The following is a 15,619-nucleotide window of genomic DNA, read 5'->3' on the forward strand; positions in this document are numbered from 1 at the left end:
AGGGGAAAAGTTAGGAGCCAAGTGCCAGCCCCCAGGGCAGGGGAGGGAGTTCAGTACCAGGAGTGGGGACATGATGTAAGCAGGAGGCCAGAAGGTGTGGGTTTGTGGCCTTTGTGATTACTCTCCGCTGCTGCTGTTAAACAGCAATTTTTTGACCTTGTAGGGCAACTGTCACTTGTCACACACCTCAGAAGGGGTCCCCTGAACCCATCTAGTCCTTCTGGAGCTTCTGGCACTCCTCTGGATTCTGTGCAGGCTGCACAGGATGTGTCCAGGCACAGGCCATAGCTCTGAGTTAACAAGGAAGTTCATTCCGTGCCTTAAAACTCGCTCATCAAGGAAGGGAAAGCCCTAACCTGTGCTTCTCTAGAAAGAGCTGGGCCCCAGAAGTAAACTCCCCTACTCAGAGTAATTCCCTGGGACCAGACAGAGGACTGAAGGTGCCAGTCTGAGGTCGAAAGTGGCAGCAGAGATGTGGCCCTGCCCTAGAGGTCACCCTGAAGGGAAATTCCTCTTCTTCAGGATCTGTGGCTCGCGGTGCCCGGGGGTGGGTGAGGAGGAGTCTGTGTCGACTGTAACCGTTGATTAATTCAAGAGCAAACATGGATCATGTGCCTCATGACATCAGCCGCTTTCCAGCTCTGATCTCTCTCAGGACACTTGTCATGGCTCCTGCCATCACTGCTGCAACACACTGCAAGTCCCCAAAGATGTGAGATAATCAGGAAAGTCCCCAAAACTTGCCACGGCCACGGCCAGGAACTGGAACTGTTCCCGTTCCCGGTCATGGGGGCAGGTGCCAAGAGTGGCCCAAAGCAACCCCCCCAGAGATCCTGCAGTCACCTGAGCACCCAGAGCAGAGAGGCAGCATTATGTGGTGCCTCTTAGTGACAGCTGGCATTTCGTGACAAGTCCCTGCTCCCAAGCATGAAAGAGAGCAGACAGCAAGGGGGGGTCTGAGCGCATCCCCCCGCGCGGGGGCCCAGGCTGCCTTGGCTGGGGGCCAGGGCTGATAAGCAGCTGTCTGACCTTGGGCTGTTGTGAATGGAGCTCACTTGGCGCAGATGCTGGCAGGAGCCTCAGCAGGGGCTCCCTGCTTACCCTTGGGAGCTGCACTGGAACTGAGGCCCTGGCTCTTTGTTCCTGCCGGGCTGTGCTGCTGCACAGTCCCTCCTGGTCCAACCCATGGACATGGCCACAGCGCCTGACCCCGACCTGCCTCTTCACAGGGCGCTCTGGGGGAGGGTAGAGGTTCACAAAGACCGGTGGAGGGACAGCTGGGCCACTTGGTGTGAGTACAAGAAACAGCCCAGTTCACTTAGGGCTGCCTTGAATCTGTAGGGAAAAGAGCAGTCAATACTGCATGATGTAACACTCCTGAAAACAGACTGAAGCAGTTAGGGAAGAAATGGAAAAGTCAAGGATGGGGAAAAGCAACCCCTAAGTTGAAGAAGGAGCCTCATTCTCTTTATCTAGTGAGGATATACCAAGCTGTAACCCTGTGTGTAGACTTCACCAGCCTCAAAGAGGTGGGAAAATTAATTATTGGAGTCTGAAGAAGGGAATTTGTTGCCCCTCTTTCTTGTGCCATTCCCGTTCCTCTTCCTGATGCACAAACTGAAGGCGTTTCTCTCCCCAAAGCCATGCTCGGCGGCAGTGGTGTCCTCGGAGGATGCTGCAGCCTTGGTGCCACACTGTGCCACCCCTGGACGCGGGTGGCCGTGTCACTACGAAGGCTGGAACTCCTGGGACCACTCTGTGTTTTACTGCTTTTCCACAGTGTTTCTGAGAATCCGCGATACTTCCCTGTTAGCCAGGGATTTTAAAACCACCCCGCTCTGCGCATTTCACTGATCAAAGCCCCCCGAGCCCTTTTCAGAGCCGGCCCGGGCCGACTCTCCGCGCCCCGCCAAACGCGGGGCAGCGCTCGGCAGCGGGGCGGGGCGGGGCGGGGCGGGGGCGGCTCCCGGCGGGGCGGGGCGGGCGGAGCGCGGCGGCGGGAGTGGGGCCGCGCTCCCGGCAGTGCGCACCATGGCGGCGGCGGCGGGCGGGCGTGCGGCGGGGCTGGCGGGGCTGGCGGGGCTGGCGGGGCTGGCGGCGCGGCCGCTGGGCGCGGCGGAGCCGCTGTCGCTGGGCTCGCTGCGGGGCAAGGTGCTGCTGGTGGTCAATGTGGCGTCGCTCTGAGGCACGACCACGCGCGACTTCCTGCAGCTCAACGAGCTGCAGCAGCGCTACGGCCCCCGCGGGCTCCAGGTCCTCGGCTTCCCCTGCAACCAGTTCGGTCACCAGGTAGGGCGGGCGGCGGGCCCTGGGAGCGGGGCTGGGGAGCGGGGAGGAGCCGCCCACCCCGGCCGGTGTCTCACCGGCCGCGCTCGGGGCGGGTTTGCTTTTGTTTCCTTAGGAAAATGCCACCAACGATGAGATCCTTCCCATGCTCGAGTTTGTTCGTCCTGGCAACGGGTACAAGCCCAATTTCATCATGTTCGAGAAGTGTGAGGTGAACGGGAAGAACGCGCACCCCCTCTTCACCTTCCTGAAAGAGGCGCTGCCCTTCCCGCACGACGATCCCTCCTCGCTGATGACCAACCCGCAGTACATCATCTGGTCCCCGGTCTGCCGCAACGACATCTCCTGGAACTTCGAGAAGTTCCTCATTGGCCCCGACGGCGTGCCCTTCAAACGCTACAGCCGGAGTTTTGAAACCATCAAGATCCAGGACGACATTGAGTTGCTTCTGCAGAAGGTTCCCTAGAAAGTTCTCTGCCCTTTCCCCTTGCTGTGTACCTGCTTGTTTTTCTCGCAGGGAGCTGCTGCTCTGGCAGAAATCCCAATGTCTCATGCAGGTTTTGCTTATGATGGTGCATCTTCCAAATCCTTGAAGTGTGCTTGATGTTTTCAAAAGTTGCATGGGTATGTTTGGGAAGCTATGCTGGGGCAAGCAGCTGTGAGTCTCAGTAGTTTACTGTGATTCTCTGAATAAAAAAATGTGTACTTTCTTTAAGGCTGTGGCGTGGTAAATCTGGGTGAGTTGGGTAAAACATGGTGGGTGTGTTACCTGTTTGTCAGCCCATGTGGGTGCTCACAGGGGCAGACTTGGAGCACTTGAGCACGGCCGAGCAGTCAGGCTGAACTAAACCAGGGCCATGGGCTCTGCAGGCTGTGAATCAGTACCATGTCCTGCCCCATGTGTAACAAGCCTGGCAGAGCGGGAGGGCAGCAGGGAACAGACAGACCTTGCCCCACTGCTCACTGGACCTCCCTTAAGGCTTCCCTGCAGAGGGAACATGCTGGCACATGGCCAGGGGATGATTTTACACTGGCTGATGAATTCCCAGCGTGGCTACCAGCAACAGGCCACAACAGGCTGATAACTGCTGGGGCAGGGAGATGAGCGCTCCTGCAGCCTGGGGGGACCTAGACCAGGAGAAGCACCCACTGTCCCTCCCCTTGTCCCAGAGGCACTGCCCCCTCACTGGCTCTACCCCATTTTGCATCAGTTGTGGCCCAGCACAGATCCTCACATGCTTGCCCAGTCCTCCATGAGACCTGAAGCACCTTTGTGCATCCCCAGCACCTCACGATGCAGGGAATCATGTGACAAACCAGTTCATCCATGTTCCCAGTGCAATACCACCCCATGCAACCACTTGGCCCACAGAAGCTGTGCCTCAGAGTGTCCTTGTTGCCCTTTGGGCACAGGAATTTTATATGACACTCCCAAGTGCACGTGTGCTGGGAAATATTTCCTTTTTCTTTTCACTTCTTCCCTGACAGTTCTTTGACTCCTCCCAACCATGGAGCCGAGAATTTCTTCATGAGAGGTTGCTACAATTAGACCCGATGATCTTAGAGGTCTTTCCCAATCTTAATGATTCTATGATTCAATATTAATTCTGACATATTGTCCCTGCTCAGCAATCCTGGTTTTACAGACTACTGCTAAATGGCTAGAATTAGGATTGGTTTCCCGTGGGAAATCATGAGCCTGTGCCAAATTTCACCTGCAATCCTTCTGCCCAGTAGCTCAGCTCCTTCTACATGAAAATTTTCACTCCTTAAATGGGTCTGTGAGCACATTTTCATTACAAGCCACTCCTCACAAGATCTTGTAGCACTGAGTATAAACTTGGTGTGGACTAACCTATAAACGTGGTTAGGACTGAGGAGTCCTAACCCAGACTAGAAACTTGGGCTCTCCAAGGGAAGGCATAATGCTTTCAAGCATTAGTGCACTGTTTTCACAATAAAAACACTCAGGATTTGAGGGTTTGGTGCTTTTTTTTTTTCTTGCTTAGAGCTTTTCACTTCACAAATTCACAGTTGCCTTGTTACTGTACCTATGTCCAAGGATCCCTCAAGGTTGAGGAGAGACTGGGTAAATCCCCCAGCCAGCACCACCCCGCTTGCTGCTACCCCTGAGTCATTGAGCTTTGAACTCAGATTGCACAATCCTCACCGGGGTATTTCTTAAATCCCAGCACAGCTTCATAGAAAAAAACAGGATGTTTTCATCAGCTATTTAAGCTTTGCAGCAGACGATGCATGGTGTAAGGGATTATTTTTTCAGTTAGGTCTACTTCCCTCATTAATGCAGGATGTTGAAATAGGTGGAGAGTACAGGGGATCATGAGCAGCAGGAACTCAGGCACTGAAAAATCTTTCTCAATGTGAGCTGTGGCACTTCCTCATTCCTGACTCACCAAACTTGAGCCGTTTGAGACGGGCCTTCTTTGTTCCCAACCAGTCTCTGGCTCTGGCCAAGCCCCACAGCTACAGGGAGCAGACCCCAACACCTGCTGCTGTTCCATCCTGCCAAAAAGGGTCTCTGACCAAGCCTGCTGGTCAGAAATGCACCTTGCACTGTGCATATTCTGTGCCTATGGCCAAGGGATTTATTTACCTTCTGGCTGCTGGGGCTGTGCTAGCAGAAAAACAAAGCAACAGCTCCAGAACAGCTCCAACCGTGCCAGAAGCAGTACAGTGACATGATTCCAGGGCAAAAATGAGCCACGCCAGCAGGGAAACGAACAATCCCAGTGTAAGCACACCAGCAGGAACTTCTGCAGTGTGGCTGAAAGCTGCCCAGCCTTGTTATTCCCAATCTCATTTCAGCATACCCTGGAGTAGCTGGCTCTGGGGTCCAGGGGGCTGTGGCACAGAGGGCACAGTCTGGGGCTCTCTGGCAGTGACAGGGATGGTGGAGCACGGCCCCCACACAGGATCTCACACCTAAACCTTGGCTGGTGTCGTGGTGAGAGGAGGTGAACGTTTCACCACAGGCAGCAGCTCTGTGCTGAGGGGAGACATGAAGAATCCCAGGCGATTCCTCAGGGATTATAAACCAGCCCAGCTCTATTTCTGTAATTCCAGAGAGAAACAGACTGACTCAGAGGGAAACCTTAAAATAAATAGCACAACTGGTTGCTTCTGTGGCTTGAGGAAGTTGTCCTTTCATCATGTCCCGTCTGTCACATCTACACTCCTACACTATTTTTTCCTACCTCTACACTTTAATTGCAAACACTTAATCCCTCTGTTAGTGTTCCTGTTTTTCCACTCTTCTGCACATCAAAGTTTCATATATTCTCTCCTTCCTAGAAAGTGTTTGTCCCCTACTTCTCCCCCCTCCCAGTGATTTATTTCTTTCCCCCTTTAGCTGCTGATTGTTGATAGCTGCCAACTTCTTAAATCTTTAAACAAGTTCAAATATTTGAAGCTGACAGGAGTGTTAACTAGTTCCAAGGAAAATTATCCTTCCTGGCCCTATCTCCCTCTCCCAGATTCCCTAGAGTTCTGCCCACAAAACCCTGGGCTATCTGCTGAAATCCTGTCTGATGAGATGTGGTGTTCAGATGTGTCTACTCAACAGAAGTGCCATCATCCTGAGTCTGAGACCTTTCTTACTCAGCCCGTTCAAGATTCTTTCAGCCATTTAAATTCCCTTTCTCCTCGGCAGCTTTCAGTCACTGTGTTTGACCATTGCCATCATCAGGCGGGTGGGGAACACCTGCCTCCAGCCCTGTGGTACTTGAGGGTGTTTTGCTTCTGTCAGTGCCACTTTCACACTCATCAGGATGAGCTGGAGATCAGGGCAGGAAGTCAAGGGCTGAAAGGAAAGTGCTTAAGGAGACAGGAGAACACAGACACCTCTGTCTACAGTGAAACTGCAGCAATGTAATTTCCTTGTACTGAATCAGAAAGGCCTGAATTAAAGCATTTAATTGTTTACCACACTTTCTATGAGGAGTCAGTAATTCATTAGCTGAGTGAGGTCAGCCACACAAACACTATCTCAGAATAGCTGACTCATTTTAAAAACACACCCAGCCTTGCCATAATAGGGTGTGTTAGAGCCCGAAGGGGCCCTGCCCTCTGAGAAAAACTGAAGTAACAACACTCAACTCTTACTGGAAGGAGAAAATGGTCCTTTCAATGTTAACTGAATGGACTTGCCCTGCTGTCAGGAAGATAAAAGGCTTTTATCATGCTACCCTGGTTGCTGCGGCAGTGCCAGGCTGGCAGAGCCCACCTGCCCACGCTGCTGCCAGAACGCTCCTGGCACAGGCAGTCACAGCACCCCCACATCAGCCCTGCCTGTTTTTCACCTAAGGTGAAGGGATTTCTTTGGTGCATCCGTTTAAGGCAGGTTTTTAAAATTCTTCCCAAGTCCCCCCCCTTCTCAAGGATAGGGTGCCTGAACGGCACAGGACAGGCTATTCGAGGGATCAGTGCTTAAATCTCCTTGAGCAGTTCTCTCCTGAGACAATTCCCAAACTGCTGAGCACTCCCCAGTCGGTCACATAGACCCGTTTTCCTGTTTATTCCCGTAACAATTTGAAGTCCAACGCCCTGACTGGTTACTCCGTGTGAGAAAATGGAGCGTCTAAAACAGAAACCACAGTCCAGCCAAATGGTTCTGCCACATGTTTTGTCAGACACTGCCCCGGGAGAGAGAAAATCTTTATGAAGAACTAAATGTTTCAGCTTGGGCTCAATCTTCACTGAGCCATAACTCAGGGAGGAGAATCTAGGTGAGAAAGTGAAGTACACGATGTCTAGAGCCTAGAATAGTGGGCTGGCAGCAGCCACCCTGAGCAAGTTTGGGGAAAGCTGGGCTGGTGCTGCTACAGAGGTAGAAGGGAGCAGAGCGTTCGCAGAAGTGTTTGTATTTGAGGACTTAAAGAGGCCGGCCCGGGAGCCTCTCGACCACGAAGCCCCCTCGGTTACAAGGTCCATCCCCGCGGGGGTGAGTCCTGCTGCTCCCCGGGCTCTTCCCGCGGCCCCCGTGAGGACGCTCAGGGGGCAGCTCCTACATCCCCCAAGCGCCCTCACGCCGCCGCCGCAAGATGGCGGCCGCCGCCATGGCGCGCCCGGCCCCACCCGCCCCGTCACGGAGCGCGCGCGGGCGGGGCGGGTCCGGTCCCTCCCACTCGCCCAGCGCGTGCCCGCCCGCGCGCCCGCGCGCGCTCCGACCTCCGCCCGCGCCGGGTCTCGCGCAGGGACATGGCGGCGGCCGCGGCCGGCGGCGAACGGGCCCGGCCGGACCCGGCGGAGCAGCGAGCGGAGCTGGGACCGCTCCTGGCCACGGCCCTCCGGCCCGGCGAGTCCTGGTGAGCACACCCGCGCCTCCTCCCCTCCCTCCCCGTCCCCCTCCCCTGCGGGCGGCGGGGCCTGCGGGCCGGGCCGCGCCGCCGCTGAGGGGCCGCGCCGGGCGGTGCCGTGTGTTGCAGGTACCTGGTAGAGAGCCGGTGGTTCAAACAGTGGAAGAAGTATGTGGGCTTCGACAGCTGGGACATGTTCGGCGCGGGCGATCCCAACCTCTTCCCGGGCCCCGTCGACAACGCGGGCCTGTTCCCGGGGCCCATCGACAACTCGGGCCTGTTCGGCGGTGAGTGCTGCGGGCAGCGGGGCCGCCGCTCGGGCTCGGCTGCGGAACTTCCCCGCGCTGCTTTCGCTTTCGAAGCCGAGCGCTGCACAGGGCACGCGGCCGCCCCGCTGTGTGCGCGAGGGGACCGGCCGGGCTCTGCCTGCCCTGGGAGCGCCGGTGTTTCTTGGTGTCCTGGCAGTACATGTGTGGGTCTGGAAAAGAAGACGCGCTGTTTGATGCCCTGCTGTCTTCCGTCTGTCTCCGTTTTAGATCCAGAAAGTCAGAGTTTAAAAGAACACCTCATTGATGAGCTGGATTACGTGTTGGTGCCCACCGAAGCCTGGAACAAACTAGTAGCGTGGTACGGCTGCATAGACGGGCAGCAGCCTATTGTGAGGAAAGTAAGTATGGCTGAATCAACTTCTCCTCATCCTGGCTTCAGCTTTTGATCTCCATCAAACTTAGATGGTTGATTTTGCCAGATGCCAGTTAAGGCAAGGTTCTCAGCAGCTCTTTGGAGATAATAACTTGAGGACTTTTTGCCTTGTCTGAAAGAACAACTTGCCTGTATTTCAGCTGAAATGCCTGAATGTTGAGGTGTTCTGAGTTAATGGTTTATTTGGGGGAAGAACCCTGAACCTTGTTCTGGTTGTGATTCTTTGGACCAGTACAGTTCTTTTATATTGCATGGAATAGTTTGTACTTTGTTGACGTGTGTAAGTTGTTAGTCAAACTTGTAGATCTTCCAGGACAGAATGGGTCTTTTAGTAGAGATGGATTAGGGACTTCCTCTAGAGTCTAAGGTGATTCTTGTTTTCTCTTCCAAAACTGTGTGATTCTAAAATCTTTATTAAGAGGTGGGTATGTTGTTTTGTCCTGTAAGTCATATTTTTGGTTGACAAATGCAGTCGTATATGCATTCTGGGTATATGACCTGTTCTGGAAGGTGAAATTGGCAAGTTGCCTTTTTTTTTTTTTTTTTTTCTCCTGGAAATGTGCATAGGCAAAAGATTTTTTATTTTTATTTTAGTCTTAGGTTTTTGCACTGACTAAATAGAGCAGTGCCAGTCTGTGGGGCCCATTAAAAGACTGATCACTACACCAAGTGTTGATACAATGTTCAGAATTAACATCACTTATGTTTAAGTAGCACTATGTTGTAAGTAAGGGTTACTCCAAGGTGTGCAAGACCTAGGAAAGTGTGTCACCAGAAGGGACTAAGATCAGGAAGTGCTTATCAGTGGCACTGGAATGTTGTTGTTTGGTGTGGGCTAGAAATTGTATATAGTAAGAAATTCTGGTGTCTTCAGGACTGTTGAGTGAACCCAGGATCACCAGGTGACCTCAGGTTCACTCTGCTGAGTAGACAGAACTCCCATGGAAGCAAGAAGTAGAGAAGGAGAAAATAATTACAGCATGTAAAGGAGATGTGGTTTTAGAGAAACGTGTAACTTCTTGAGGAGTTGCAAGTCTGCACTGAGAGGGAGGATTGGTACTGTTATGATCAGTGCCTCTCCAAGTGAGGAAGCTTTCCTTCATGAACTGCCTAACTGCTTTCACAAAACCTGGCATGTTATTGCACACTCCCTTTTCTGAAAAATTGGAAAGTTGGCAAGAGATTTGGGAGCTGTTGGGGAAACGCTTGGGCTTAACTGCATGAGCCTTCTTTTCTTGGGATGTCTGGTGCTGCTTTCAGTGCTGTAATAACCAAGGGGGTAGAGCTTAGAGCTTGTGCTGGTTTACAGCCCTAACATGTCAAGTTATTCTGGGTCCAGTTAAGTGTCAATTTTTAAAGTTTTGAATTACTATGGAACTGTCAGTCTCTGTTGTTAACCTGGTAACTGAAGGGAGTTTTAATATTTAAGAAGATGCTAAAATATAGCAGAGTAGTAGGTTTGTGGGATGTAACAGCCTCTTACAAAAATCCAGAGTGGGTCAGTGAGACATAGAAGCTGCAGTACTGCACTTGAGTAGAATGTGGGCAGTATCTGGTTACAGTATTCCCCAGATAGCATTAAAAGTCAAGCACTTAAACTTGTGGTCCTTGAATGTTCTAAGCCTTTTCCTAAAGATGGTTCAACTGTAATTCTTACATTAAAATATCCATAAAAGTAGGATCTGGGAAGCAATTTTCAGGCATCTTTATAGCTTTAAAAGATACTTCTTCCATCTCTGTGTCAGATGATCAGAGCCAAGTACTGGAGGATTAGATGAGATTTATTTGTTGTTCAGGTTTCTTTTGATAGTCTCGAAACATGTTTTTGGGCAGTCATCTGTAGAGTCCCACTGGAAAGTGTATTCATGTGCTTCCTCAGCGGCTGAGTTATGCTGAAATTGCTGTCCAATGGCATGACTTGAGTTGTACTTGGGCAAAGAACAAGGAAGCTGGTCAGGTGCTGTTTAAAAGACATCTGCAGGTGATTAGAGACTCCATTCCTCCATCCTAATGGACACAATGATCTGATCAGGAACTACTTGGAAAGAGTTCTTTGATTTCTGAATATGGTTCTTATTTGTTTCTAACTACAGAATACTGGAGAACGGGAAGTCACGTTTAGTGACATTTATTCTGAAAAATAAATGGAAAACTTTTGATTTGGTTTCTTTGCTTTCTTAAAAAGAAGTCTGCTCTGCCTGTCAAGAAGCTGTTTAAACAGGGAACTTTACTTTCCGTTGTAACAGCAAAGTACTGAAGATCTTCCCGGACGTGTTTGTTAATTATTTACCTTTAAAGCACCTTGCATATCTAATACAACCTTCTAAAAGCAACAATCCTCAGAAGATGGAAGCGTAATTTAGTGGAATTGTCACTATAAGTCTAGGTCTTAATTCTTTGTTTCTAAAGCTGGGTAGTTTTTTCTGTAAAATGTAAGGTGTAGATCATACCAAGTCTGGTGTCACATGAATAAAATGGAATATTTCAGTTGGAACGGACTTAATCATCTGGTACAACTGCCTGACCAATTCGGGTCTGACTGAAAGTTAAAGCAAATTAAGGGCATTGTCCAAGTGCCTCTCAAACTCTGTTACTCGTAAAAATTATACCAGCTTTTTCAATGAAATGTGGTCTCAATTTCAGTGGCTTAGTAGCTGCCAAGAACTCTGGAGAGGATTGAGGTGTGGGTTTTCTTTTTTTTTCTTACTCCTTCTGTTACATTGCGGTTGTCTCATAACTGGCCTGTGAAATGTGCTTTTCTTTCTGGCATAATGTGTTTTAGGGGTCTGTAGGTGATGAGTGGTGTCTAGTCTTAGGGAAACCTTTTAATAAAAATACGGTGGAAGCTAATGGCATGGGTAAATATACCTACTGGAATATTCTCTCAAATGCAAAATTGGTTTGAAAAGTACTCTGAAATAAAGCAGTGTCATCAAAACAACTTGAGAGGTACTTTTCTGTTCTTGCTAGGAGAGAGTAATGAGACAGATTCTGTGTACCATGCAGAAAAATAATGCTTTGGTTTGCTCTCTTCTGATAGAAGAGATTTTGCTCCCGTGTTCCAGCCTGGTTTCCTTCTTTATATAAAACTTAGCCAAAGACTAGAGGCAAAAGGTAATTTTTTTCTAGAATGCTTTGTGTGATCAAATATTTTTCATGAGTAGTTAGCTGACACTGTCAGTTCAACTGTGATGATGGATCTTTGGAACTTTGCACTGTGGAAGGAAAGCACTGGGATTTCCTGTTTTAAAAACTAAAAACTCCCCAAACAAGCTGGTGACTGAATCTAGGAGTGAGTTCGTGTTCAGTTTGTGGCTTGCCTTGCAATACTGCAAAAGGCTCACAGTATTTAGAACTGTGTACTTTGGAGAACTGCTCAGTATTGCAGCTCTGTGTTGCTTTGTTCCCTGTGTGCAGGTGGTGGAGTATGGGCTGTTTGTGAAGCACTATAAGGTTGAGGTTTATCTCCTGGAGCTGAAGCTGTGTGAGAGCAGTGATCCCAACAATGTCATCAGCTGCCACTTCAGCAAGGCAGATACTGTTGGTAAGTAGTTCTCTGATAGATAAAGCTGTGCTTTGTGGGTGTCTCAAGAGGTAATCTGTGCCTTCCAGAACCTCCAGACTGGAGTAAACCTGACTTTTCTTTCTCTCTCATTGCTATATTTTTCACATGTAAAAATGCTGAATATCAGCTGTCCTGTATCTACATCACTAAACTGAAATGGGCAACTTGACAGTAATAACTGAAAACTTGAACCTGTGTTTTCAAATGAACAGAATTTGGCCTTTGGGCAGAAAGTTCTCAAAAGTGTATTGCATGTTATTGATTTAAGGGCTTGACAGCCTAATACATGACTGAAAACAGAAGTTTTTCATTCTTTCAGACTTCATATTAGACAAACTGTATGAACAGTTGCAACTTCCATAGTATGTTTTCTGCTTGAACGATCTTGAAGGATAAGTGATGTACCTCCTTGCTAAAGGAGTTTAGTGTTTTTTCAAAAGTACTCATGTTTTAGGAATTCTGGTGTTTTTATTTTTTCTTCAACAGCTACCATTGAGAAAGAAATGAGAAAACTATTTAATATCCCAGCTGAGAAGGAAACCAGGCTATGGAACAGGTATATGAGTAACACTTACGAGCAGCTCAGCAAGCTGGATAGCACAGTGCAAGATGCAGGGCTCTATCAGGGTCAGGTAAGGGACATAACTTTTTCTCTCTCTCTTTTTTTTTTTTGGTCTCGTGTAGTGCTTTTGCTGATGTGTATTTTTTTGCACTTGCCTTTATGTACTTCGAGCAACCATTGACAATGGGATTTGCTAATGCTTTTGCAAAATGTCTAACAGACCTGCAGTTACCTTTATTACCTGCGCTCTCTTTCAGGTTGTTTTAATAGAAGTGAAAAATGAAGATGGCACGTGGCCTGGACAGCACTGCCTGGCAAAGTAAGCAAGCATGTTCTAAAGGTTTCTGTTATTTTGTGCAGCTTGTTTGCTAGGCTTTAGTGACCACATGTTCTCTGTGGAAGCCTGGTTATCACTGGCCGTTGTGGCTTGCTTTGTTCTGGTTATTTTCAGGGGGAGAAAATCTCAAATATAAATATTCTTCAGTGGTTCTGCTGCTGGTTTCTTTTCTTAGCAAGAGTCTGTGTTTTAAAGCCTGTTTCAAACAGGTTGTATGAGGATTAAATAGCTTCAGGTTTCTGTAGTGCTTAGGAGACGAAAGTGCTATCTGCGTTGAACTAGTCTGCTTAAAAAGCTACCTCTGCACAGTGAAACAAATAACCTGTCTTTTGCTGCTGTAGAACAAAAGGGATCTCGGAGTGTGTTTCCAAACCTGCCAGTAGTGAATGCTCAGAGTTCTAGTAGTTCCCCCTTGAAAAGGGTGTAGAAATAGCTGACCAACCCCCTCCCCCCACCAAGAGACAATTATAGAAGCCTGTAAATATGACACAGATTCTCTCAGTGCTGTCTGATTTAGAGAAGAGATGGGTAATTGCAGGGCTTAGTGAAATACTGTGTGTATAGAGTGAATGGTGTAGAATGGTAGTTGCTTGCTCATATCAAGTCCTACTGTAGAAAATAGAATTTGATGACTTTACCTGTCTGATGGCCCACTCAGTTCCATCCCAGGGGCCATCAGACTTGATAAAGAAAATGCTTTTCTGTACAATACAGTTAACTTACAGAACTTGCTGCCAAGTGCTCTCATTTGAAATCAAGATGCACTAGTGTTAAACTTGAAGAATTGATCAGATAGATCAGTGGAACCTATTTCGAAGCAGTACTTTGAGAGATCACACTGTGTAAATGAATCAGGAAAATGCCCGTGGGATTACAGAGAACTTTCTGTAGGAGTATCATGTGAGAAGCAGCTAAACATTCACATCATGTACCTGGTTGACAGTATGGAAGAAGCAGCTGTGCAAGACCAGTCATAACCTTTTGTTTCCACATGAAGCAAAGCTGAAAAGGAGCTGTGTAGCATTCTCAGGCCTCAGGGTTGTCCTTTGTCAGCAGCTAGTCTTGGTATGTAAAGGCTTTGATTTAACCTGTAGTGATACATAAATGAAAGGGGTTATTGGTATGCAGATTAATATTTTCTAATGACATAAAAATATTTATTTACTATAACATGAAACTTGTGAAATTGTTTGACTTGGTGCTGATAATGGTGGCTGAAAGAATTGTGTTAAGTGATACATACAGGATTATCTGTTCTTTTGTACTTTGTATTGTGCTTTATCCTATCTTAGGCAAACTTCTGTTTCAGTGTTCTATTTCTCAGCTGCGGAAAATACATTGGGAACTTAAATATTTGGAGTTTTTTTTCTGGACTGCATCACTTTAAATACTGAAAGCTTATGAGAGAGTTTTACCTGAATTTTGAGTTTTGATGACATACACCAAACAGGATATAGAGCTCTCTGCTGTTGATAGAGAAATGGTGAGCACCTGCCTCACTGCCCAAGTGCCAGAAGAGGTTCTGGAAAGCTGGGAGTTCATATCCTTCCTACTTGCAGAGTGTGTGTGCAAATGGGGTGGGTGGGTTCTGTGTCATCAGGATTTTTCCCCTCCACTTGCTGCTTGTCAGAGGCACTGGCCCCCTACCAGAGGAAATAGCTTTTCCACTGGTTTGGCAGCCGTCCTTGTGTTTCCCCAGCCATCAATCTGGCTGACACTTTACAGGAAAAATGCTCTAAAACTCCACAGCAGTCCTTGGGTGGTATGTTCAACCAATGCTTGGCCACTGCTGTTTGTTAGTTTGCTGCTCCCTAAAGAACAAATTACTTTCTTCTTACTGTAGTTTGAAACTGCTTTTACTTCTAGACAAGGTTTCAGAAGAGAGGTTGGATTATATTCATTCTAGGATTTTCAAAATTAGAGGCATACTTTGTTTCTGAAGCAAGATTTTATCAATGACTGTGCAGAACTTAGTACTCTTAAATTGTTACTTACGAGACTCCCAAAATAAAGTCCTGAGATAGCAGAATTCCATTTCAGCCCTGGCACACTTCTTTTTTTTAATCTTGGATATAATTTTCTTAGCAAAAGCAAACAAGAAGTTATGTTAGATCTTTAAAAATGACACCTTTTCCATCAGGTATTGTATTTGAAAACTGGAGTGAAGTTGTATTTAGCATCTGCCTGGTAGCTATCTCTCTCCCATTGCGATATGCAGCACTAAAATACCTTTTGGTTCTTTGGTTGGAGCTAGAATTTTCCTGCTGTTTCCTCTTCCAGCTCCTCTGTTTACTCATGGCACTGTGTGCTGACACTGTGTGATTTCAGAGGACTCCTTCAGCAACTGGGCTAAATATTTTGTGTGCAGATGTCTTGGGGTGACTTTATGATGTGTATCCCATGTCGCTGCCCTATGCCCAGAAATTAATTTTTGTGCCTTTCTGTGCCTTTAACCTGAGCCTGAGAGGGGAAAGGAAAAACTGAGTAAAACTTTTTCAAAGCAGTTTGCAGCTTGTTCAAGGTCACACAGAGATAGAGACTTTTTTTTCAGCTGTGGCAGGAGAGCGAGAGGGAAGGGAAGCGCCCGGTTTGGTTTTCCTTTCCAGCCAGCTTTCAGCAGTTTTTTTTCCCCCAGCTCCTTTTCCTCTGGAGAGTTGAACTTTTGTTTTTCTGGGACTTCGTTTTTTCCCTTTTCTCCTGCTGGACTGTTTCAACATCAGAATACATTGGGAGGACTTTCCACCGAGGCCTTGGCCCTGGAGGTGGGCCCACCACCCTGTCCCAGCTCCAAGGAGGGGGAAAGAGAGATCTATGGAAGGACTCTGAAATTTTCCCAGGTTTCTCTCAGCAGA

At 48.2% G+C, this 15,619-nt stretch overlaps 2 protein-coding genes across 2 annotated transcripts in view; both read left to right on the forward strand.

Annotated features, from left to right (window-relative positions):
• Window positions 1–2,031: 2,031 nt before the first annotated feature.
• GPX1 (glutathione peroxidase 1) lies at window positions 2,032–2,996 on the forward strand (the record flags this gene model as incomplete). The annotated part of the gene is made up of 2 exons (XM_082288784.1): window positions 2,032–2,289; window positions 2,402–2,996. The coding sequence occupies 2 exons, from the start codon at window positions 2,032–2,034 to the stop codon at window positions 2,750–2,752; spliced, it is 609 nt and encodes a 202-aa protein (XP_082144910.1). The 3' UTR covers window positions 2,753–2,996.
• Window positions 2,997–7,460: 4,464 nt separating this feature from the next.
• The window catches only part of USP4 (ubiquitin specific peptidase 4), a 37,730-nt gene continuing 29,571 nt past the window's right edge, over window positions 7,461–15,619 (forward strand). Inside the window, exons 1-6 of the mRNA XM_082288867.1 lie at window positions 7,461–7,610; window positions 7,731–7,888; window positions 8,138–8,268; window positions 11,721–11,847; window positions 12,355–12,500; window positions 12,688–12,749. Coding sequence (XP_082144993.1) covers window positions 7,504–7,610; window positions 7,731–7,888; window positions 8,138–8,268; window positions 11,721–11,847; window positions 12,355–12,500; window positions 12,688–12,749 — 731 coding nt within the window. The 5' untranslated portion in view covers window positions 7,461–7,503. The remainder of the gene's footprint in view (window positions 7,611–7,730; window positions 7,889–8,137; window positions 8,269–11,720; window positions 11,848–12,354; window positions 12,501–12,687; window positions 12,750–15,619) is intronic.

This window comes from Coloeus monedula (genome assembly GCF_965178545.1).
Source record: "Coloeus monedula genome assembly, chromosome: 11".
NCBI lineage: Eukaryota > Metazoa > Chordata > Aves > Passeriformes > Corvidae > Coloeus > Coloeus monedula.